This window comes from Delphinapterus leucas, chromosome 12, assembly GCF_059928025.1.
Source record: "Delphinapterus leucas isolate spDelLeu-1000000601 "Yukka" chromosome 12, BTC_Dleu_Yukka2, whole genome shotgun sequence".
Classification (NCBI taxonomy): Eukaryota; Metazoa; Chordata; class Mammalia; order Artiodactyla; family Monodontidae; genus Delphinapterus; species Delphinapterus leucas.
This window is the reverse complement of record NC_143140.1, coordinates 69,453,155-69,479,210: the sequence shown is the minus strand read 5'-3', so window position 1 is coordinate 69,479,210 and position 26,056 is coordinate 69,453,155. Positions and strand designations below refer to the sequence as shown.

General features: G+C 38.1%; 2 protein-coding genes across 2 annotated transcripts in view; one reads left to right on the top strand and one right to left on the bottom strand.

Annotated features, from left to right (window-relative positions):
* MTFR2 (mitochondrial fission regulator 2) overlaps window positions 1–20,548 on the top strand; it is a 115,094-nt gene extending 94,546 nt beyond the window's left edge. The window contains exon 8 of the mRNA XM_022557364.3: window positions 352–20,548. Within this exon, the coding sequence (XP_022413072.1) occupies window positions 352–453 (102 nt within the window). The 3' untranslated portion in view covers window positions 454–20,548. The remainder of the gene's footprint in view (window positions 1–351) is intronic.
* PDE7B (phosphodiesterase 7B) overlaps window positions 1–26,056 on the bottom strand; it is a 158,286-nt gene that overhangs the window by 44,856 nt on the left and 87,374 nt on the right. The window contains exons 3-7 of the mRNA XM_022557350.3: window positions 9,223–9,374; window positions 7,149–7,212; window positions 5,117–5,212; window positions 2,965–3,065; window positions 1,387–1,518 (exon numbers count right to left, since the gene is read on the bottom strand). Coding sequence (XP_022413058.2) covers window positions 1,387–1,518; window positions 2,965–3,065; window positions 5,117–5,212; window positions 7,149–7,212; window positions 9,223–9,374 — 545 coding nt within the window. The remainder of the gene's footprint in view (window positions 1–1,386; window positions 1,519–2,964; window positions 3,066–5,116; window positions 5,213–7,148; window positions 7,213–9,222; window positions 9,375–26,056) is intronic.

Here is a 26,056-nt window from a genome sequence, read left to right as displayed (position 1 = left end):
TGTGATCTATTTGATGATAAGAAATTAGAATTAGGTAAGCATTTACATTATATGGAAGTAGATCAAGTAGCCAGTCTTGTTGCTTGATTTTCTTTATTTAATTAAAGACATTTGAAAAGTCAGAATTAAAATATGACAGGAATAGAAAATCTATTTGGGAGCTCTCAGTTCAGTCATTCATTTTTTTTCCCCTGGTCAAATTTTTAATGTTTTCCCCAAGCAATAAATTTAGCTTCTGAGACTGTTTAGAAAGTTTAGTTTTCATTTTATTTGTTTAGTTTTCAGCTCATCATCAAAAGTTTTTCTAAATTATGTCACCCTGTCCCCTCATTATGGTCATTTCTATCCCAGCTCCAGGTGCTGGCTGACAGACCAAGAGAGCCGAGTGCTGAATTATGTCCCAGGGGATCCATAAACCTTGGAATGACAATTCCTACCTGGACCAAAAGCTAATCAACTGGATGGAAGAAAGCTCTGTTTCATGTTTCAGTTGTACTTTATCCTCAAGCTGCACTGTTTTGTATAACGCAACTGTTTTACGGGAATCCTTTAGAAATTCTTCCCATACTGAATTTTTTCAAAAGATGCACTAAAATTGAGATCAATGACTCCTTTGAATGCAATGATTTTGTTAATGACAACCAAAGGTCTCCCCCAAACCATGTTGAAAATTCTGGGAATAATTCATTTATGATATAGGGTTATAATATCTGAAGTAATATCATAGATAAGAGTTCTTTGGGCCAATCTACTCGTGCTGTTGAACAATTTTATAACAACAAAGTATGCCTGTTGTCTTCAATAACATACCTCTGACTCAGAGGCCAAAATGTTCAGAAATGGCCCTGGAGAATATAGCCAATATTTTATAATAACTATAAATGAAGTATAATCTGTAAAATCTTTGAATCACTATATTGTATACCTGAGACTAGCATAATATTGTAAGTCAACTATACTTCAATAAAAAAATAAAAACATGATTAAAAAAAGAAATGGCCCTAGAGATGTAAATCTGAATTAGGATTGCACCTGGTAGTATCATTTATAGAAGTTCTACAAGGACTGGCTTCAACTGGCCATTATATATTAGATGGTTCCTATGGAGACAGATAGTCTCAGACCATGAGACAGTAGACTCAGGAATCCTGTTTGACTTAGAACAATTTCAGACCTGCTTCAGAGCACATTGAATTCCTTGGATATCCTTGTAAACCAGTTTAATCTTCCCTGGGGGACACTCTGAACCTATTTCAAACCCATGCTCTTTGGCTGTGGTCATCATTGAGGCTGACCCTGAATGAAGGCTATCTCCAAGGGTGAGATTCAGGCTACAGCACCGGGCCTAAAGCAGTTAACCATATTGCATCATGTTGGCTCCCTTACCTGATATAGGTTGGCAAGGTGGTGGTTTGTTTTGATCAAAAATGGCTGGTTTACCCCTGGATGGTCAACATCGTGGGCTGCGGCAGCCAGCAGTCCAAGCATGATGTCCAGAGGTGTGAGGGAGCTGGCGAGCTGTTAAAGAATTGAATGGGGAGATTGACTGGTGTGTTTCCAAAAATAGGTTAGCATTTGTTTTGGCTAAATTGCACTGAATGAATCATCATAGTATCGTTCAGGCCTTTCATCCAGACCTTAACCTTCTGAAGCTGTCAATAAGGTAATAAAACCATGGAATCGCAGGAATAAAGAAAGGGCTGTGAGGAAAGGAATTAAGCAACTCAAATTGTGTAGCTCATCCAGGTGGCCTCCCCTTCCTGCTGCTACTGTCTTGTTTTGTTGTTGTAGTAGTATTACCTGTTGGCAACACTGCTCTATAGTGGGCGGGGAGAAGGCAGAGTCTGAAATCAATCAGCCTTGCTCCTAGGAAAGCTGTAAGTGAAGGAAAAAGCTGAAGCCAAAGCGATGGAAAAAATCCCTTGTGTATTTCAACCATCCAATATATCATTGCCACTTCTTCGAATATGAAATCCACAGTGGGCTGAATTGCAAACTTTGCATATTTCTTCAATGTGTAATAAATAAAGTGGGGGAATGTGTGAGAATCTGTCTTTTTTTTTTTTTGGCTAGCTAGGAAAACAAGCAGGAAAATGGGAATCTAGTGTTAGCTTTAAATACACAGCTGTGCAATCTATACAATTTTCAAATTACTTAGGGATTAAATAACAAAACCTTTAATGTCTTTGGGATATTTTATAAGGATGAGGCATACCCAGTTTTGTCTTGGGAATGCCTATCTGGCATCTGTATATTTAGTGGTTGATGTTAAAACTGATTGAACTAAACAGAGTCTTGGACTGAGATATCATTTTCCTTGGATATCCAGGGTTGGATAACCCTAAAAAAACCTCATCCTGTATGTCTTAACAGCTAGGTTTTATATGGCTAAGAAAGGCCTAGGTTTTAAGTAACGAGCATTACTATCATGTTTTAAATTTTGGATTAATACATTGCATCTAGGCATATTTTTAAAGAGGTTTTTGATGTTCACAATTTCTCTTGGGCCTGAATCAGGATGCCTAGTTGCCTCAGTAGGAAATGCAGCTGAGTCTTGAGGAGTTTTAATTCTATTTGTTGATCAAAGACCACGAGGTGGGAGACTTCCTAGAAAAGTTCAGTTCTGGTACTGTTTGTGGCAAAGGTTCAAGGCAAAAGCAGCTAACTTTTGTGATGGTTGAAGATATCTAGGACGTAGATTGTCATAGAGAGGGTTGTTTTCATCCTAATGCAGCCTTGAAAATATATAAATTATGAAACAGAACCTCTGAAAACTTACATCCTCTTTCATGACTATTATACAGTTTTCAGAGCTGATACTGAAACCTTAATATAAGCAATTTGTATTCATGCTCTAAATTGGCCCATAACCCAGTCGCTCTGATATGTCAGGTGATTTGGGACCCGGCAGGTAGTTTACATGGCATTTCCAGATGGCCGAGGAGGCAGCGGGTCTTGCCTTACCTTTGGCTCCTTTAGGTAGCAGTGCATGGCCTGGGTGACGTCGGCCGCGTGAACAGCATTGTGGTAAGGGTTTTGGCTGTGGTAATCTTCTTGAACCATGACTAGGAGGTAAACAGATAACTCAATCAGCTAAAAACAAAACACAAAGGACATACTAGCTCAGACTTATTGAGGGTCCCTTTTGCTTAAAAATAACAGTGTCTCCAAAATGTGCAGCCTGGGGATGCTTTAGAAATGGACATGATTTGCCAGCTTGGCAGTTCTACTGGGTTGATTTCAGTGGAGAAGGAGGGGGAGGGAAGAGGGAAGAAAGGCTAAAAGGATTTGTGAGGCCCTTGGGATTCCTCACCACCTTCATAAATCACCCCTCTCTGGCATTCATGAAGGCTCTCATTCATTGGAAAAATAAATATGTAGGAAAAGGGCAACTTTATCTCACACTATAGTTTAATTATTTAAGTTTGCTGCCATTTAAGAATAATGTGCCAATAAAAGAGGTTTCCTTTTAAAGAGACCTACTCTCATCCAAAGGTTGCTTTATCACTTAAGTAACAAATACTGACCAGAGCAAATCTGGGGATTCTTCAGGCAGAAATTCATAGATCCAGCTGAGGAATCCTTGGATTTATTTCTATCTTATTAAATGATCATCTTTCTTGCCCTTCCAATCTAGGGACCGGAGTGTTCTTGGAACCAAATAGAGACACAAGGAAGGCAATTTGAATTTGCTATTTACAGAAGCTACTTGCCTGCTTCAGCTAATAACTAAGGCAATGACTAGGATGCAATATATTCAGTGTGTATAGAATGTCCTGGCTTTCAAGTGTGGCTTTGTTCTCTCAGCCCAGCTATGACTCTGGCTCTGGATTCCAGTGTTATTTCTGTCATTGAATCTTTGCCTTTTCCCCATGTACTCTGGGTGCATACACACGTCCAAAGTATCTGTGCTCTCCCTCTTTAGACAAATCAAGATTATTTGGCTCTATTCACGGCCATTACTTTGCTCAATCAATCTGAACACAATTAGCTTGAGGTTATCTGTGTTTCTGGAATGAGCCATGCTCTGGCTTGTTTCCAGTATTTCTGTTGTGCCACATGTACCTTTTAATCAGCAGGTTTATTTGACTATTATATGAACCCTGGCTCTATTACTTATCTGTATTGGGCAAGTTACTTAACCGAAAGTTTCCTCCCTTTCCTTCTCTATAAAATAGGGATAACAACAGCTCTGATCTCAAAGAGGTGCTGTAAGGATTAGATGTGTTAATATATGCAAGTTCTTAGAAGACTTTCCAGCATATGTAAACACTATATAAGCCTGGTGGTTGCTGCTACTGTTGTTATCACCATCACCATTATTTTATCCTTGATGCATGAAGTCAGCTTCCAAATGCAAAGCACTGCCATGTGCCAAGTCAAAGAAACCAGGAACACACTAAGAGGCAGAGGAAAGTCATTTGGTGACTAGAAGTGTGCCCTGGATAATTCACTGGAAGATAAATAAGAATACGCATGAAGTCAAATGAGATCTGGGGCTGCTTCTTGATGCGGAGAGATGGTGGAGTTGAGTGGGAAGACGGTAGGCTTTCAAATCAGACAGACCTGGGCTTGGACTGCAGCTCTGCCAATTATATGTTGTTGACATTGAGCAAGTTACAAAACCTCTTTGTACTTCTCCTTACTTATGGGCCAAATGGTGATAATGGCCAACTTGCAGGGTTGTTGACGCTGTTAGAAATAACATACCAAAAGCCCCCTGTGTACAGTGGGTGCTACACACATGGTAGTTCTTATCATTAAAAAGAAGCCTGTTGAATATTTCAACAACTCATATCCAGAGTGGCATTATTCGAGGAATATTTTCCGGGATTTTGTTCATACGTGAGCAGATCAGTAACTTCTGTGACAGTTATTTGCTCTTGAAGGTTGTCTTTACATAGCCTTTATCTCTTTTAAACATAACTAATCAGGTAAGCATTTTTTCCAGTGATTTAAATAAGTAAACTTATTTTAAAATTAAGATGAGATAATTTAAGACTAATATGAGGTCTTCATCTACCAGGCTATGGCTCTTGCCAATTTATGTTAAAGAATATTGTAGACTGCCATTTTTCAGGGGCAAGGGGGTAGAAATAAGGAAAAACGGACTTACCTAAGAACCTGTGTAAGGTCACCATATCTAACTTGAAGTGGTGAATGAGCCCATGCGCGTTGAAGAGGTGGCACAGCAGTGTTACCAGGCTGTTTCCTATAGGGGAACAGCCACCTGTTTTAATCCATTTTCATCACCATTAAAATATCAAGACTAGCAATAGGAGCCAAAGTTTCTGTAATGAAAGTTCTCTGATAGGATCATTTCTTTTCCCCTTTAGATTTAAAATTATTCAAGTATAAAGACACTATTACTATGATCTGGTCCCATATTTTCTCTTACTGTACAAGTAAAATTAACTCAGACCTTCTCCCTATACCAAAAGGCAATGAAAACATTAAGAGTTAAAAGGAGTCTGCCTACTGCAGTATCAGGGACACATACACGTGTGTGTGTGTGTGTGTGTGTGTGTGTGTGTGTGTGTGTGTGTGTGTATGGTTATTTTTTTAAAGACATAGTTTAATGGTCACTTGAAATGTGTCTTAAGTTGCTTCCAATTGACTCTTACATTTACAGGGGTATCTAAGCCACCACAGTGCCTATTCTTCTTTTGGAAAATCACCCAAGATGAAATTTGACTGTGAGATATTTTATAACTCAAGCCAGCAGAGGCGCAAAATTGAAGCTACAATAACTTGTAAGCATTCAAGAAATACTGTTCATTAGAGATAAGGATTTTAAATATTAAAAGCATTATAAAGTTTATGAAAGACTTTGAAATGTACCAAGAAGATGACTGGCTGTCTTAATTGGAAAACTAGGTGTTGCCCAAGCACACCCTTCCAGGGTACCTGGTTCTATGTGTTTCTGTAGCTTTCATCATCTTTGAGCTATTTCACGACAATCAAAGTTGTAGATAACTGATATTATTGCACATGATTCTTGGCTGTATACATGCAAATGAAATTAGTGATTTCCCCCTCCCAGTTTCTCACCTATTTACAAATTCATTTTGGCATTTCTTACTGCTTTTATATGTATGGCTCTTTGAATATTCCTTTGGACTAGCTGTAACATTTTACTGGATCTCTAATTAATTGAGTTTAATAAAATCATTGATGTGATCACTTCATATCTTTATGAGAGTCGTGATTATACTCTCTTTTTAACAAATACCATTGAACAAATTCTTTTGTTCATGGCTAATTTCATATACTGGTCCCCATCTCTCAATTGATTTGAGCAAAGTGAAATGCAAGATTATGAGATACAGCCCTATATGGTCTAGTTATCTTTCCACAGTGTAAAGCCCAGTTTCATGGTCTTAGGCCGTATCTCTCTCCACTGTGTGTTGTTTGTCAAGAAACAGAATGCTGAGAAAACCATCTGTAATGACTTAAAACACAAGCCTGTAGATGATAGGACATGTGACGGTCAGCATTAAACGTGACGTCTTTCATTGGCTCCCTATTATCAGCATTCGTTTAATGGGCAGATGAAAATATTATAGGATTTTGTTGTTTTCTTAAGGGAAGCCTCTATAGGCACAAAAATTTAAAAAGTGGAAACAATAAGAAGGTCTACTTTTCCCTTCAGCTGCAGCCTAAGTGTTTACACTCTATCCTCAGGAGTTGTTTTCTTCTCATGATGCCAAACATATCTGAACAATACCTGTAATGGGGCAGACTCGCTCACTTAATAAAAGTGCAAAACCATTGGCCCAGTAAGAGTCAGGACTGATCAGATGTGTTTTTATGTTTCTAGTTTTCATTGACTCACAACAAACTCCTTCCTTTTGCATGTGGCCAAAGTATTCTGCAAGGAAGGAATCTAATCTGTGGTTTCTAAATTGCTTTGGAAACAGCAAGACCAGAAGGAAACTGTCTTAAGATTTGAGGTCCAAATTCAACCCTTCTTTTTCATTTGAACTAATTTTCCCTTGCCCTGGTCCTTCTTGAGTGGCTGTAGATTTATGAATGTGGGAAAAGAAAGAAAAAAGAATAACAGTGTTTAAAAATATATTTTGTTTTTCACAAAATTAATCCCACTTTAATGGTGTGTACTTTAGTGAGAATTCTTTTGGGTGACTTACCATTTGTCAAGCGATCAAACAAGAAAATGTCAAAATCCCACATTCCCACTTTGGAGAGCATATGCTGAAAAGACAAACAAAAACCAGCACTCTCATGAATCATATCGGAGACTCAAATATTTACTTTGAGACATCGTGAATTAAACAATTAAACAGTTGAAAATAGCATACTACTATCTATGTACAACTGGTTTGTAGTAAGACAAATCTTACTCTGCAGCCTAATAACAACAGTGTTAAAGGGACAGGCTCCGGAATCGGACCGCCACATCCTATGTCGGCTGCATCGCTTACTGGCTGTGATACCTTGGGCAAGTTCCTTAACTCTCTGTACCTCGGTTTCCTAATTTGAAAAATGTAGCTGATAATGCTATTGCTTCAGAGGGTTGTCGTGAAGATTAAATAAGGTAAAACACGTAAAAGTGCCTAGAGCGGTGCGAGTACATAGTAAGCACACGATAGATACCTTTTAAAATGGTAGTTCCGTTAAGTCTCTACATCACAAACTACTATGCACTTAGGGGAGGCGGTTTACAGTGAACTTAAAAAAAAGAAACCTAGACGATGATGGGCACACCACTCTGCTCCATGTGGGCGAAATGTGAAATTAACCCCTGTAACAGACAGGAAACGGAAGTGTGGGCAATTGAAAATACTGGGTACTCTAAAGACCTACTGTTCAATGTCGACTTACTGTGCTATTTTTCTTTTTAATAATACCCCCTGATTGGGATTAGATGGTGTTAACTCTCGGACACAAAGTTGCAGTTGCTGATTCTATCCTCACTGTAGCTCCTGCGACTGCTTTCCTCTCCTCTCACAGGCCCTGCTTCCCGTAAGGACCAGCTCACTCTCCTCTACCTGCCCTTGAATGGCCTCCCTGTGTCTTTTGATAAAATCCAACGGCCTCATCATGGCACACAAAGGCCTTCAGAACAGCATCAGAAAAATGAAGGGATAGTAGGGTTTTGGTGAAGTCTAGTTTGAGTGAGTTTTTATCCCAAAGTCACACAATTCTAAAGGCGGAGCCAAAATTTGATCTCTGATATCCTGATCCCTGGTCTGTTGTTCTTTCTACATCTCACCGTTGTCTTTCTTGAGAGGTCCCCACAGAGAGTGCTCTGTCACGGATGCTCCAGCACTGGGAGCTTAGCCTTGCTTTCTCCTCCTCTCACCAAATGAAACAACCAACCAACCAACCATTCACTCAATCTCAGACCTTGGGCTGTTAGAAGGAGTGATATTTGCTTTCTTTTTGTAGACCTAATGTGGGGAATTAGTTCTTCTAACATTACTTGCTGCTTATTTCTTAATAGTATATACCATTAGAATGTACTTCTTAATTGCATATAGACAGCATAATATTCCTTATCATAGGAACTATAAGATATTACCTTTGACTTCTGTTTAAACTGAGGTGGTTTATTCCTGAAATTTAAATTCCTTTGGGAGTTTGGGCTAGAGATAACCTCTGAACTTTTTTTAGATTGTCACACATTAGATTTCTACCCTCTGTTGGATCAATGCTTTGCAAAAATAGTTGTCAAATTAGTAAAATTTTTTTGAATAAATTAAAAATTATAAAAAAGACAGTGCACTGTATTGATAGCCTAAAGTGGAATTAAGAGTTAGTAATTACTGGGTTAATTTCAGGGTAGCTATTATGGTGAGATAATTCAACGGGTTAAAAAATTTATTCCTTCACTGGTAATCGGCCAGTCCAAAACTTCATTTTATTTAGTGTTGTGCAAATGTGTTTTGCACATTTATAAAAATCAAAATAGCTAGCATGTGCTGGGCATGAGTATATTAAGCATGCAAACATGCTTTACCTTGTTTAATCCTTGTACCACCCCTATGAGGTGAGCGTTTCTATTACTTCACTTTATATTTAAGGAAAAAGTCCAGATGTGTTGAATAACTGTCCAGAGGCACGGAGCTCTTCAGTGACAGAAGTAAAGACTCAAACCTAGGTGCTATTGGGGGGTCGGGGTGGGAGGGATGGGGAGTAGAGGGGGGCACATGCTCTCAGCCACTGGCCTGGTATGAGGCGACAGAGGGGTAACTAGCTCACCCTTGCTTGTCCAAGGTAGTCTTCATCCAGCAGGTGGAGCGGGGCTTGCGGTATAATTCCACGGAGCAGCCTTGATGCATGGAAGTATCTTTGAAAGCTTAACAGTCTTTTCACCTTTTTCTTGGTGCCAATTTCCCCTGAGTGTGTTGTATCTGTGGAAAGTAATCAAATTCAGAAGTTATATATTTAAAAAGCCCCATTTTTCTCCACTATGTAAAACTACAATGTACTATATAAAGGAGAGAAATCCAAGAGATGCTCTCACAGTGCTTTCTTAATACAGACCATTTAACTCTGCATTTGCAATTTTTCTAGAAAAAATGATATTTCGTATATGTTACATTCATTAAAATGAGATATTTCTGACTAATTTTGGAAGACATGAAATACATGAATTAAAAACTTCATTTTCTTGTTAATGATGCTGGTAAACTTAGTGAGTGAATTCACATACTTCTGCATGCATTTAAGGAACAGTTATGCTTCTTTTTCTGCTATACTGGAGCTGAGGTTCCAAAATTTAGAACACGTTCTCATCCTATCCTCTCTCTAGTCTGATGAAATCCTTCACCTGAATTAGAAGAGTTGAGAATACACTAGCTTAGACATGAGGAGATGTTTCCTAATGTCCCAGGAACATCAGCGGTAAAGGAATTAAAAATCTCAGCCCAAGAGTGACCTAGATTGCCATGACATGAAGCAGAGTGGGTGTTTATTTCTTGATGGAGTATATTCTCTTTTACTGGTGGCCATAAAAATCTGATCCTGTCAGTACAGATATTTTAATACTCCTGTCACATGTGCCTTTTAAAACTTGACTGTTGATTGTCCAGAAATACCCCAAGCACATTATTTGAATGTCTGTCAAGGTATGTCTCATCTCAGCTGAAATTCTATGAATCATTCAGCCACATAAGTGACGTCTGCTGCCGATTTTAGATCTGGAGTCAACTGAACAGTCCTAGTAGGAAAACGTACAGTTCATATACAAAGAAATTTTGGGCTCTCTCGTGCCTCCTCCCATGTCCCCTTTTCCTTTATAGAACTCAAAATCACAGTGGATATTAGAAGCCCAGGAATCAATGGGCAAGGGTCTCCTTAGCAATGTGGCACTCCCCAAGGGCAGGGAATGACCAAACTCAGTTCATTACTTGGATTAATTATGCACGCAAGGACTTAATTCAGGGCAGACAACACCTACTACTTTCTGAAAATGCCACCTGATTAAAATTCTTTTTATTTTAAAATGGTTCTAGATTTCATGTGTGGGGAGATGTAAACAAAAACATAAGGAGATAAGAGGCGTAAACTGAAGTTGGGTGCTTAGGCTCACATCAATATTGAAAATGGCATATATAGACTCAGTTCTACTGATGGATTCTCACTCATTTCTATTTGTTTATCAAGTTAAGGTACAGGATAAAGTGGTTCATTCATTAAAAAAATGTTTTGAGGGGGGACTTCCCTGGTGGTGCAGTGGTTAAGAATCTGCCTGCCAATGCAGGGGACACGGGTTTGATCTCTGGTCCAGGAAGATCCCACAGGCCACAGAGCAACTAAGCCCGTGCGCCACAACTACTGAGCCTGTGTTCTAGAGCCCCTGAGCCACAACTACTGAAGCCCGCGTGCCTAGAGCCCATGCTCCGCAACAAGAGAAGCCACCACAGTGAGAAGCCCGTGCATGACAACGAAGACTAGCCCCCGCTCGCTGCAAGGAGAGAAAGCCCATGCCACAGCAAGGAAGACCCAATGCAGCCAAAAAAAAAAATGTTTGAGGGAATTCCCTGATGGTCCAGTGGTTAGGACTCGGCACTTTCACTGCTGGGGCCCGGGTTCAAACCCTTGTCGGGGAACTAAGATCCTGCAAGCCGCTTGCCATGGCCAAAAAAAAAAAAAAAAAAAAAAAAGTTTTGAGTGCTACTAAGGAACAGGCACTGTTCTGATGCTTGGTGAGATCCCTCAGTTCTAGATCCTCCAGTGAGCAAAACAAAGATCCCTGTCCTCAAGAAGCTTGCATTCTAACATAGAGAGATAGACAATAAACAATAAACAACAAAAAAGAAGTAATGTATAAAAGTGTATTAGAAGCTGGTATGTGCAAAGGGTGAAGGAAGAAACGCAGGGAATGAGGGATCCAGGGTTCTGTGTTAGGGTAGTCAGGGTTGGCCTCATTAGAGGCTACGATTTGATCAAAATTGAAGGAGATGAAGGAGCTGGCCGAGCAGATATCTGGGGAAATGCCTTCCTTACAGAGGGACCAGCTCGAATAACCCTAGAGTGGGAACGTGCTTGGTTGGCTGGCATGTGGGGTGAACAGCAGTTCAGTGTGGATGGGGAGGAAAGGAAAAGGAAGGAGGAAGAGATGTGGTCATAGAGCAAAGTGGGTGTGTGTGTGAGGATTATGCCCTGAAAGCTATTGTGAGGGCTTGGGCTCTACTGTCAGTGAAATGTGAAACCACCACAAAGTTTTGAGAGGAAGAGTAATATGGAAACACTTAACATTTAAAAAGGGTCACTGTGGTTTCTGTGTTGAGAAGAGATTGTAGCAGCAAGCTTTGACGCAGTGAGATCTGTTATGAAGCTATTGGAATAATCCAGGCAAGAAACGACGGCTGGTTAGATCATGGGGGGAACAGTGGAGAGTAGAAGTGGAGGGATTCTGAATATACTTTGAGTGCCTTCAAGTTTTTGGCCTAAATAACTGGGGGAATGGAGCTACCATCACCTGAGATGGGGAGGGCTACGGGTGGAGCAGGTGTGGGGTGGATTTCAGTTTTGTACATGTTGCATTTGGATGTCAATTGGAGATTCAGTTGAAGATGTCAAGTAGAAATAAGTGGATATAAAAATCCAGGGCTTGGGGGAGAAGACTGGGTTTGAGATACAAATTTGGGAGTTGTCAGATGAGATTAACCTAGGGAGGGAGTGTAACTACAGATGAGAAAAGCATCAGAATCTGAGTTCTGGAGTACTTCAACTTAAAAGGGTGTGGAGAAGAGTAGAGAGAACCAAAGGAGATTGAGAAGAAGTTATCCTGCGGGGATGGACGAAAACCAAGAGTATCATTTCCTGGAGGCCTAGTGAAGACAATATTGCAAGGAGGCAATATTTGCTCCTCAGTTTCAAATGCTGCTAATAGATCAAGTATAATGAAGACTGAGAATTGACCATGGGTGTATACATCTGTAAAAATTCATTGAACTATGCCCTTAAAAGAGCACGTTTTATTGTATGTTTAGAAGCAACAACACCCAGTAGCTACAGGCACATCTAGCACTCAGATTTTGTTATTTAAATACAAGTTATCACTAAAATGAACCAGATAACCTTGGAGAAATGGCCAAGTCTAGGACTCGGGCAGGCAGAATCAAGATGAACTGTAACTTCTTGTAATGCCAGAAAATAAGGGAGAGCTCAAAAAATGGTGGGCTCATAGAAAAATGACAGAGGAGACAATGTGAAGGGGGTCCCTCTGAACAAATACGGGAAAAGCTGAAACTCAACATGGATAATAGAAGAGTGGATTATAAACCATCGACTGAAAGAAGACTCCAGCAGTCCATACTGTTAGTAAGCAAGCGAGTAAATAAATAAGGGAAAGCTCTTCCTTGCAGTGAGTGCTGACCAATAAGGTAGAAGAAATAATAAGAGTTAGTTACCATTTTGCAGCCTTTATAGTAATAACTGATTCAGGCCAAGATCATTAATGGACAATAAAATTGTTAAGTGAAAGCTTAAAAAGCAACAGGATAATTACACAGCATCAAAGTATCTCTTCACAGATAACTTATTAATCGGAAAAGAAAAAATGGACAAATATAGAGGGGGCACCATCTTCACTAACTATTCAAAGTTAACATCACCGGTCATAGGAAAATCTGGCATCTTACTCTTCCTGATGTAATTCACTGAGGACACAACATCACCTATTCAGTGTTCCTGCCCCAAATGCACATCCCATCCCCCAAAAGAGAAAACATTAGAAAAACCCAAGCTGAAGCATACTCTATAAGTAAACAATCGGCCTGTACTCTTAAAAAAAGTCAACGTCATAAAAGGCAAAGAGAACCTCAGGTATTGTTTCATAATAATGGATACCAGATATAGTGCGCTAAATGCAATGCACGGCTCCAAACTGGATCCTGGATCAGAAAAAGATTTCCATAAATGACATTATTAGGACAATTTGTAAAATTTGGATATGGACTTGTGTATGAGATAATAATATCCTATCTATAAATGTCTTGAATTGGATAGCTGAACTGTGGTTACATGAAAGAATCCCTTGTTCTTAGAAAATACATGCTGAAATATTTAGGGATAAAGGGGCATGCTGTGTATAACAAACTCTCAAGTGGTTACGAAGAAAGTAGCAGCAAGGCAAATTGGGCAAAATACAATAATTGGTGCATCTGGGTAAAGGGTATATGAATGTTCTTTGCTCCATTTTTGCAAATTTTCTATAAATCTGAAGTTATTTTGTAATAAAGAGTCTAAGAAGAAAGGGAACGGGAAGGGAGAAATCTGAGGCAATGACATGGAGTATATTCAGCTCTCAAGGAGTTTTGCTACGTAGGGGAGCAGAGAAACTTGGCGATATTTCTATATAGAACTATATAGAATGAAATCAAGTGTGTCAGTAAAGAAATGAAATTAATTATTCCTGTGTTATGTAAACCTAAAAGGAAATATCCATACAATGATTTATTCCTTTTTTTTTTATAGTCTATGAAAATCGCCCAATTTTAAAATGCTAAAAGAGAATCTCCTATGTGGCTGAGAGCATGCTGTGTTTACATAATAGAATGTAAAGCAAGCAACTTAAGACTGGATTATGGAAATATGCCACGAACATAGCAAATTGAAATTATGGATTATTTCTTTGTCAACTTCCATTCAGCTTTGCAGGTGGTATATTTTAAGCAGAGTCATAGTTAAGATAATGACACTTGTCATATACAGTAAGTATAGCTGATAGGAAACAATGGTTTTTAGCCACTAAAATTATCATTTTGACTCAAATATTGCTAATCTAATGATGCTGTGAGCTGGAGATATCAAGTTGAGAGCCATTTTTTTTCCTTAATCAAAGAGGAAAACAGCAAGATTCTCTCCTTCCCTACTTATTATTTTCACCTTGTCAAATAGATGATAGTCTACCAACATGATAATGTATATCTCTTTCAATCTTTATTTCATTTTTTGATATTTTTTGTCCTAATTTTTATTTTAAAAATATTATGTTAAGAAATGAAATATTTTAATTACTGAATCATTTGGTACCTTCTAAAATTTTGAGCCTGAGATAAGTGCCTCACTTGTCCCAACCTCGTTTTGGCCCTGTCTTGCATCTTTGCAGCAGAAGCTCAGATAATGTAAAATATATTTAATATTGAAATAAATCTATGTATAGATAGATTTATTTATAAAAACTTCTCATACTTAATTTTTTTATGGTAGTGTGTAGGTTAAAAAAATGTAGCATATAATGTCATTCACTGTGAGAGTTTCAAAGTTTTGGAACCAGTTAGCTGTAATGATGTGTATTGTTATTTGTGCAATTTCAAACTTATTGTCTGAGATGAGCAGGTAGATATCTGCCAAGTTACAGTATTCACTGGTGGCCAATATTTTCTAAAATACCAAGGCAAGTCATGACTATGCCATTTAGTACTGCTATCTGGGTTATTCCTTGATACACAAGAAAATAATTCAGAAGTGACGCTGGGTGACCATTTATAAAAACAATAGGGCTTAATTTTCTTATGTGAGGACGTTCATAAAGCTAAATGAAAAATAAAATCCTCAAGGTAGCTCTCTAAAGAAGAAGAGCATTCCATAATGAAAGAAAAATAAATTCATTTTAAAACAATACTGATAACTAATTTATCAACTGTCATTTAGGGAGCATTTTGTGCTGTGAGATAACGGAAAAGTAGGATATAAACTGAAGGTATAGTTGGGAGAAAAAATCCATATAAAGAACAAATTGTGAATAAATCACCATGCTGTATAATAATCCTAAGTATTACTTTTCGAAGTGCCAAAGTGTTTTATACAGTTATTGAATAAGACCTGACACATTTGTTTCCAAAAGGACTTTCAGTGAATAACTAGCATATTTTTGCTTTTATTATTAGGGGTAAGTGATAGGCATTTCTGGAAAGAAATTTAAATGATTAGCTATGCTAAATTTTGCAGATAGCTCAGTTAAAATCAGCTTGCAAAAATTTAAAGAATCTTAACAATGTGCGTAATAATAAAATACTGGGTTTATTTAATACTTTTATATAATTAAAAACTTATTATTTAAAGGCATTCACAGCTATCTTAATGGTGTTTTTTGTTTGGATTTTGTTGTTTTATAGGCTATGGGTCTCCATAGTCTCATTTTGAACAGTTATAAAATGGTGCTCCAGAATGTTTCATTGCCTAATCTATATGCACATGGACCCTGATTGTGAAATTCATTTTCTGTTTACTTGTTCTTTTACAAATTTCACAAATTGTGCATATTAACACATTTCTGCACTATTTAGAAACTAATTTTAGGGTTATGAAGTTTATATTGGCACTGCTGATATGGTAAGTTTTAAATTTCACAAGTTGGGGTCGGCTTAAATGCAAAAAATGTTAATAAAAATTATTTTCATTTTGAGTATCTTCTCTATGGCATATTCTCTTTACGGGGGGCTGATAAATTTTGGTACTTGGAGAAATCTTAAACCTAGAATAAGTATCTGGGATAAAAAAAGTTGTAAGCACACTTATATGATGAGGCTGTTTCTGTCGACTGTATACATAGTTCTCCAGCAATGTCTATATCTACTGTTCCCAGAATTTGAATAGTTAGTAATTGGTGCAGAAGGAGCTCAGGTGATAGTAAGAACAAAAAGCGCTTTTCGGTTTAAATGAGCAGAATTTCCTTCAAGCAAACATGGAGACCCAACTCCACAAACCTAATATCAATACTTTCAGAGCATTAATTCTACTGAATACTTAAAATAATGTTATTAATAAATGCCCTAGGGCTTCCCTAGTGGCGCAGTGGTTGCGAGTCCGCCTGCCGATGCAGGGGACACGGGTTCGTGCCCCGGTCCGGGAAGATCCCACATGCCGCGGAGCGGCTAGGCCTGTGAGCCATGGCCGCTGAGCCTGCGCGTCCAGAGCCTGTTGCTCCGCAACGGGAGAGACCACAACAGTGAGAAGCCCGCGTACCGCAAAATAAATAAATAAATGCCCTAATCTGATAATTATTGTACTAATAATTATAATACTTATATATTATGTAAGTATTATATAATTATATATAATTATTATATCATAATAATTATAATGAAACTCCTTGCTGGGTTAGTGGCTATTCATATGCTTTCTATATTCTTACAGGATTTTAAATATGTCGTACTATAGAGATATTGGTATAAATAACTTATTACTCCTCTAGGTGAGAAACCATCTTATCAAACTTTGTAACCCTTTGTATCTAGTGCATAATCTTGCTCATAATGGAAGTTCCATACAAAATTTGTTGCTTTAATCTGAATCAGTTCTCTTAATTAGTTTATAGAAAAATCATTATTGAATGTCATTTTAAAATAATAAGCCAATTTGTAAAGTGTGATTCTAAAACTTACACTTGTACGTTAGCTTTTTTTGGATAAATTTATTTATTTATTTATTTATGGCTGCATTGGGTCTTCATTGTTTGGTCTTAGTTGCTGTGCGCGGATTTTCTCTAGCTGCCGCGAGCGGGGGCAGTGCGCGGGCTTCTAATTGCGGTGGCTTCTCTTGTTGCAGAGCTTGGGCTCTGGGTGCGTGGGCTTCAGTAGTTGTGGCTCGAGGGCTCTAGAGCGTAGGCTCAATAGTTGTGGCGCACGGGTTTAGTTGCTCCGCGGCATGTGGGATCTTCCCTGACCAGGGCTCAAACCCGTGTTCCCTGCATTGGCAGGCAGATTCTCAACCACTGTGACACCAGGGAAGTCCCTGTACCTTAGCTTTTAAAATCATTTTCTCAATCCCCCAAACGGAGTTCCAGGGACCATGTCCTCCTGCTACTGCCATTTCCTGTGAGTGACCTCCACTATAACATTGTGCCCCGTGTGACTGCAAATTTACTCTTATTTACACATCTTACTTTCTTATTAGGCTGTAAGCTCTCAGAGGCCAGATTCCTGCTAGTTTTCTTTGAATTTCCACAATATACTGCAAGATATAGGTGTTAAATATATGATGATGGAATTAAATAACTTTCCTGTGTCTGTGCTCCAGTTTTAAGTTCAAGAATGATGAGTCTTGGAGAAATCAGGTTGAGATTCTAGTTTTAAATATGTAGTTTTAAAAAAAGATGAAAAAAGTTAGTTAGTGTGATTTTAGGGGCCCTGAAGCACAAATAGCAGATTTACAGTATAACTTTTTCTCTTTTATTGCCAATTCTACTAGTTTAGGATTCAGGAGTCCTGCAAAGTTGGAAGGTTAGTGGAGTTATCCAGGATGGCAATTTTCTTGAAAACATTCATGAGGGTTTTAAGATTGAAACAACCACATGCTAAGATGCAGTTTCCCTGTAGATATAATTTTTAAGTAGACTACTTTTAAAAAATGAAAAAAAACCTAGTAAAGAGGTTATGTGTAGAAAACAATATCAGTGGATTTCAAAAGTGTATAGTGTGGACTTCTAGTTTTTTTGACGAGGTGCTGAATGAGACTAGTGCTCATTTCAACATGTATTAAAGACTTCAGTTTCATGTGCTTCAGTCAAATCCCAGCTTTCACAGATTAGTATCTCTAGACAATAAAGTCTCCATTTCTTCCTAAAATAACCAGATGCTTTAAAATATAGAAATGATATTATGATTTTGATACATGATATATATAGAAAGCCCTAAAGACTCCATCAGAAAACTCTTAGAATAATTGAATTCAGTAAAGTTGCCAGATAAAAAATCAATACACAGAGATCTGTTGCCATTCTGTACACTAATAACAAACTATCAGAATGAGAAATTAAGAAAACAATCCCATATACAATTGCATTAAAAAGAATAAAATGCCGAGCAATAGATTTAACGAGGGAGGTGAAAAATCTGTATACTAAAAATTGCAAGACATTAATAAAAAAATTTGGAGACAAATAAATGGAAGGATATTCTGTGCTCATCAACTGGAAGAATTAATAGTGTTACAATTTACATACTACCTAAAGCATCCTACAGATTCAATGCAATTCCTATCAAAATTCTAATGACATCCTTCACAGAAAGAGAACAAACAATCTGAAAACCATAAAAGATCCTGGATAGGAAAAAACAACCTTGAGAAAGAAGAACAAAGCTGGAGGCATCACACTTGCTGATTTCAGACTATTTTACAAAGCTATAGTAATTACACAGTATGGTATTGGCATAAAAACAGACAAATAGATCAATGGAACATAATAGAGAACCTAGAAATAAACCCTTAACATATATGGTCAATTAATTTATGACAAAGGAGCCAAAGTTATACAATGGGGAAAAGATTCTCTTCAATAAATGGTGTTGCCATTTGTGACAATATGGATGGACCTTGGGGGCATTATGCTAAGTGGAAGAAATCAGTCAGAGAAAGACAAAGCCGTATAATCTCCCTTATATGTGGAATCCAAAAAAAAATCAAGCTCATAAATATAAGGAACAGATTGGTGGTTGCCAGAGGTGGTGGGTGGGGGTGAGAGAAATGGGTGAAGGGGGTATTAAATGTTAAAAAGAAAAGAAAAGAAAATACTATGTCTATCCCGATCTTTCAAAAATCATCAGTGCTCATAAATGACCATATTTGTTTATTTTTCCTGTACATATTGCCAGCAGTCAGAAAATGGTGCATAGAAACTAATAATGACCAAAGATATTATTTGTCCTGTAACATCAAGTGTGGAGACTGTTCTCACGTGGGTCAACATATATTTAAGACAAAGTCAGTACAAGTGACCTTTGAGATCCTGGAGTAATTGGATTGAGATAAAATGTAAATTAAATTCCTTCTGGAGAATTTAATCTGGAGCATTTTCTAAGGTCTTTAATAGAAAAGTAAGAAAATCAGTTGTGATATCAAAAAACAAACAAAAATACACACAACGTAACATTAACAATAATAAACACACACACACACAAAAGGAAAGAAACAAAAGGAAAACAAACCCAAACCAAAAGAAAACTCATCATTACCTTAAAATTTAACTTGAAGTTGGAAAATCAATTTGGGTTAAAAGGAGCTAAGTTATTTTAAGTTTTCTAAACTCAGGTCTTGAACAGAGATGTATTAAAGCCGCACGTCATTAGCTCTTCTACGTATGACAAATACTCACGACTTCTTGATGGCTGTCACTAGAAGAAGAGTTTTGCTTCAACACTGCCACAGAGTGGGAAGAGGTGGAGGAAGAGGAGTCTTCTTTAAGGCAAAAGGAGAATTGTTTCTCTAGCTCTACTTTCTAACTTGTTTATTTATTTTATTTTTAAAAATTTTTATTGGGGTATAATTGCTTTACAATGGTGTGTTAGTTTCTGCTTTATAACAAAGTGAATCAGTTGTACATATACATATGTTCCCATATCTCTTACCTCTTGCATCTCCCTCCCTCTCACCCACCCTGTCTCACACCTCTAGGTGGTCACAAAACACCAAGCTGATCTCCCTGTGCTATGTGGCTGCTTCCCACTAGGTATCTATTTTACGTTTAGTAGTGTATATATGTCCATGCCACTCTCTCACTTTGTCACAGCTTACCCTTCCCCCGCCCCATATCTTCAAGTCCATTCTCTAGTAGGTCTGTGTCTTTATTCCCGTCTTGCCCCTAGGTTCTTCATGACCTTTTTTTTTTTTTTTTCCTTAGATTCCATATATACGTGTTAGCATACCATATTTGTTTTTCTCTTTCTGACTTACTTCACTCTGTAAGACAGACTCTAGGTCCATCCACCTCACTACAAATAACTCAATTTCGTTTCTTTTCATGGCTGAGTAACATTCCATTGTATATATGTGCCACATCTTCTTTATCCATTCATCTGTCGATGGACACTTAGGTTGCTTCCATGTCCTGGCTATTGTAAATAGAGCTGCAATGAACATTGTGGTACATGACTCTTTTTGCATTATGGTTTTCTCAGGGTATATGCCCAGTAGTGGGATTGCTGGGTCGTATGGTAGTTCTACTTTTAGTTTTTTAAGGAACCTCCATACTGTTCTCCATAGTGGCTGTATCAATTTACCTTCCCACCAACAGTGCAAGAGGGTTCCCTTTTCTCCACACCCTCTCCAGCATTTATTGTTTGTAAATTTTTTGATGATGGCCATTCTGACCGGTGTGAGATGATATCTCATTGTAGTTTTGATTTGCATTTCTCTAATGATTAATGATGTTGAGCATTCTTTCATGTGTTTGCTGGCAATCTGTATATCTTCTTTGGAGAAATGTCTATTTAGGTCTTCTGCCCATTTTTGGATGGGGTTGTTTGTCTTTTTGATATTGAGCTGCATGAGCTGCTTGTAAATTTTGGAGATTGTCAGTTGCCGCATTTGCAAATATTTTCTCCCATTCTGAGGGTTGTCTTTTCCTCTTTATGGTTTCCTTTGCTGTGCAAAAGCTTTTAAGTTTCATTAGGTCCCATTTGTTTATTTTTGTTTTTATTTCCATTTCTCTAGGAGGTGGGTCAAAAGGATCTTGCTGTGGTTTATGTCATAGAGTGTTCTGCCTATGTTTTCCTCTAAGAGTTTGAGAGTTTCTGGCCTTACATTGAGGTCTTTAATCCATTTTGAGTTGATTTTTGTGTATGGCGTTAGGGAGTGTTCTAATTTCATACTTTTACATGTAGCTGTCCAGTTTTCCCAGCACCACTTATTGAAGAGGCTGTCTTTTCTCTACTGTATATTCTTGCCTCCTTTATCGAAGATAAGGTGACCATATGTGCGTGGGTTTATCTCTGGGCTCTATCCTGTGCCATTGATCTATATTTCCCATGTTTATTTTTTAAAATTGCCATTTCTCAAACCAAGCTATGGTGACAGGTTGAGAACAGTAGTTATTTTTGGAAGGTAAACACCTGAAAGGAGACACTAGGGGAGTCTTGGGTGCTGTAGCTTATCCGTGTGCTCGTTGCACTGGTGTGATCGGCTTGTGGAAATTTATCAGGCTGCAGTCTCATGGTATGTGCACTTTTCTGTGTGTGTATTATATTTTCACTTAAAAAACTTTTTTAATGAACAAAAGTGAAGGGTCAACTGCAGATGTCCAGCCAGGACCAAATCACCCAGCTGGCCCTCAGACTCATAAGCAATAATAAATTCTTGTTTTAAGATTAAAAAAAAAATTGCCATTTCTCTTTTATGTTCTTGACAGTGAAGAGAAAACCAATATGGCTGATATGAGTCATAGAATAAACTCCCCCAGTTCACTGTACCCACACCTGCTGCTTCATTTCTAGAAAACGTGCTCAGAAAGTATTCAAGAGGGTCAAAATTCTTGTCCTCCTCAACCATCCAATGAACTGGGTTTTGGCAAAATGTGCTGGTTTTAGTCTATTGTTTTGCCTACCAAAAATTCCATTCCAACCCATGGATTACGAATCTCTAACTTCTGGGGTTCAGGGATAGTTGGAAAACTATTATTTCCTTTTTGTAAGGAGGGAAAAAGTCTTTAAAAATAAGCTCTTAAGATTTCTCTGGGTAATAGAGAGGTTTTTCAAAATCCCAGTTTGAATGAAATTTAAATGAATTAGTAAGCAGATCAAATTTCCTCAGTTTTAAAGGAGAAATATGTGCCAGGCACAATGTGGTTTTATTGAACCCTCTGCTTCTCAGAGTTTGAAATGTTTAGCAAATCCCAAATTTTGAGGGCAATGGTTTGTGGTGAGCAAATTGAGGTGACCAAACTTTCAGTCGATTCTAAGTCTCCAGAGGTTAAAAACTGCTGCATTAACTCCCTAGTTCTCAGCATATATTTAAAGTAAGTGTGGTCTTTTATCTGGTGATATGTGTTTGGATTGTTATATTTCACTACAGAAATTCCAGATGTGTGTTGTAATGTACGTCTGCTCCTCGCCTTTCACTCTGTCTGCCGGTTCTACACTCCCCGCCCCAGGAGAGTAGACTAACCCTCTGATTGTCTCCAGTTGTCCCCTCCAATCTCTCTCACCTACCACTGACAGATTTATTCCCCAAGCTCAACTCCTACCATGTCAGCACCCCCCACCCCACTCCAAATTCTTCACTGGCTCCCCAATGTCTACTTAGTTATATTTATAATATTTATTCTGGTATTCATGGTCCTCCACAATGTGATGCCAACTTAGTTTTCCATTTTTGTCTCCCACCAGTCCCCTTGCAGATAGATAGGTCTCTGTTTTTGCTGTTTTTTCCCCTGCCAGGTCCCTCAAACTTCTGTATGTTTCCCATACTCCTTCTCAGTTGAATACTATCTCCATCTATTGAAATGCCATCAGCCTTTCAATAGCCCACCTCAAGTAATTCCTTCTCACTTCCCAGTCAGATGCATTCAGATCCTCTGTGAGTCCCCCTAATGCTTTACAGTTGGTATTGGAGTAACCTGCGTTCTTAGCTCTCCTGCTATGTAGCATTTGCTGCACACATTACTGTGAGCCCTGTCAGGCTAGGATCATGTCTGTACAGTATGGTGGCTGGCTTAAAAGGTGTTCATTGAATGAGGGAATGAAGGAATAGGTGAGTATTTATTATTAATTTTTAACCATTAAAAAAAATGGAAGTATGGTTGATTTACAATGTTGTGTTAGTTTCAGGTGTACAGCAAAGTGATTTAGTTATACACATATATACATCTATTCTTTTTTCAGAATGTTTTCCATTATAGATTATTACAAGATACTGAATATAGCTCCCTGTGCTATACAGTAGGTACTTGTTGTTTACCTATTTTATATATAGTAGTGTGTATATGTTAATCCCAAACTCCTAATTTATCTCTCCCTGTCCCCTTCCACCCCATCCCTGCTGGTAACCATAACTTTTCTTTCTGTATCTGTGAGTCTATTTCTGTTTTGTAAACAAGTTCATTTGTATCATTTTTTTAAGATTCCACATATAAGTAATATCATATGGCATTTGTCTTTCTCTTTCTGACTTACTTCACTTAACATGACAATCTCTAGGTCTATCCATGTTGCTGCAAATGGCATTGTTTCATCCTTTTTTATGGCTGAGTAATATTCCATTGTGCATATATATCTGTATACATATATATATCTCACATACTCTTTATGGAATAAGGTGATTACTGGTTGAGACATAAACTTTTTGTTTTTCTTTTCTCCTGTGGCACATTATCTTTCTCATGATAGATACCACCACAGAGTTGTTGAATTGAATGAATTGTCCAGAGCAGGGAAGATTCATTCATCTTACACAACAAATAACAGGGTGATCTCCTGTGCAGAAGAACTTGAACTTCTGTTTCTTCTCTGAATTTGTTGGGTTTTCTGAAACGATTTTAAGTATATCTTTAGAATAGTGGTAGGTTAGTACTAAGTGTACCCATTAGTAGAGGCCTGGATAGGAACATGGATCTCCAAAAGCTTTCAGAAAAGGATCATTTATATTTTATTCTTTGGAAAGGGAGTGCATCTAAGTGAATTCCTTTCTCTTTATGGGTTACGATAGCTGCTTGAATTATAGTTCGCTTGAGTGGATCCTCTGATTTAATGGATTGAATCAAGTGGGTATTATATGAAGGTGGAATATAACTCTTTAAATGCAAATATCCACTGTAGTTTAGCAGAGCTTGAGATTTTTACTTGTACATTGAGATTTGTCTCTTATGGCACATGGCCGTCTATGGGTTACAGTGGATCTTAGTTGTAATCACATCGGCAGCTCTTGGTGTAGGACACTGTTAAGGAAACGCTCCCGCTAAGACTCACACCATTAACAGGCCATGGAAAGCTATAGATTTTCATATTGAGTTAGATCAGAGAGAAGAAGGAATTGTTTTAGATGGTTATTCCAGTGTCCACTTGCATGGGTACCTGAACTGTCCCCAAAGGTATAACTGATATACTTAATCTAGAACAAGCACCCCTGGCCTCCTATTCCAAGCAAAAACAGGGCTTGGGGAAAGGGGGTGATGGGACTAAGAAATATTGAGCACCTACTAGTTAGCTTACATATGTCATCCTACTTAATTTTCAGAAAAGTGAGTATTGTGAAGTTGGTATTACTAGGTATATTCTACAGATGAAGCAATGGACTTGGAAAAGTTTACTAATTTATCCAAAGTTGCACAACTGATAAGTAGCAGAGCAGGGACTGGAACCCTGGTCTATCTGATCTTTCAAGATGCTCTGTTCATTATATTCTGCTCTTTACAGGAAAGGACAAAGGATAGGGGACATGTGGCAGTCCAGCATGGGATCGTAGTTTCCCTGAGGCACAGTGATGCATCAATACTCAAGGAATCTCAGATTTCCTTCCTTTTTTAAAAACATAGTAAAACAAAAGCAAAAGACGGACACTTCAATGTAATTCATAAATACAAGTGTTTTAAAAACAAAGATTTAAACGTTGAAGATTAAAATCGGTATCATTGAACAGGAATGTCAGAGTGAGAAATACTGTAGGGCTAATATTGAAAGACAACCTGTAAAATAACTAGAGAACAACCAGAGAAATAAATTCATAGCAAAACTTGGAAGTGATTCTTTGTGTGTAACTTTCCTGTTTCTCTCACTAAATGTACAAATGGAATATTGGGAGGTAAATAATAAATCACTTGTGGGTTTTAAAATTGAAAACACATGTATTACTGACACTGACTTAAATGTGATTTGATTATTATGTTATTACACAAAGAAATTCACAGACATTGGTTAGTACCTCAAGCTTTGGAAAAGACATTTTTGTTGTGTACATAGAACAGAGCGGCAGTTTCTGGGGAAGGGAAAGAGTGGGAGGTACTTGGGCAAACAGGCTGCTCAAAATAAAACTGTGACAGGATGCACACAGGCCTCGTGTTTAACCATTTCTGAGCCGGGCCTTAAAGTCTCCTAGGATTTTTACCTGAAGGGCGTCTGCTGATTCCGACGTGGTCTGAGAGTGTAATCTTACACTTGTTTCACATGGCCCGTGGGCTTTCTCTCCTTTTCTCCTGTCTTCTTCCCTCTAGAAGACACATCTATCTTTTATGTGTTTTCTAAATATTTCTAATTACCTCTATAATGTTAAATAATATTCTAACCAGGAATGGTTATTTAATAAATATCTAATATCCTTTGGTAGGTGTCAATGAATGAAAATGAAGTCCTTTAGGCATGAATTGGCTGGTTTTTTTCTGAGTCTCTCTTGGTGCTTAGATCTAAGCAGTGTGGTAAACACTGGGAAAGCTCCACCCACAGATATTCATTGAGCACTTACTCTGTGCAAGCTACTGTGCACTTGAATCCACAGAATTTTCAAGACAGTGTTTCTGCCCTCAACTACTCAGAGGAAGGCGGTGGGATGGCCTCGTCATCACCTTCATTACTTTTGTTTCTACTTCAGCTGTGGTGGGTAAGGGATACTTCAATATAAAAATGCCTCAAAATTATCATATAAAGTGGAAAATATGAGCAAGAGAAAGATTATTTGTCTAGTGGGCTCTACGCTCAAGAATATGATGATTCACTTTGCCCCTTGCCCTGGATGGAGTCAGAAGCCTGTCTTTCCACAAGGGATAGAGGCTAGATGGTGCCTGGGATGTACGTAGGGGACGTGGCAGGGTGGAGAGGGTGAGAGGACAGAGCAGGAGAAAAGGAACGAAGAAGGGAGGTCAAAAGAGGAGGGACAGGGC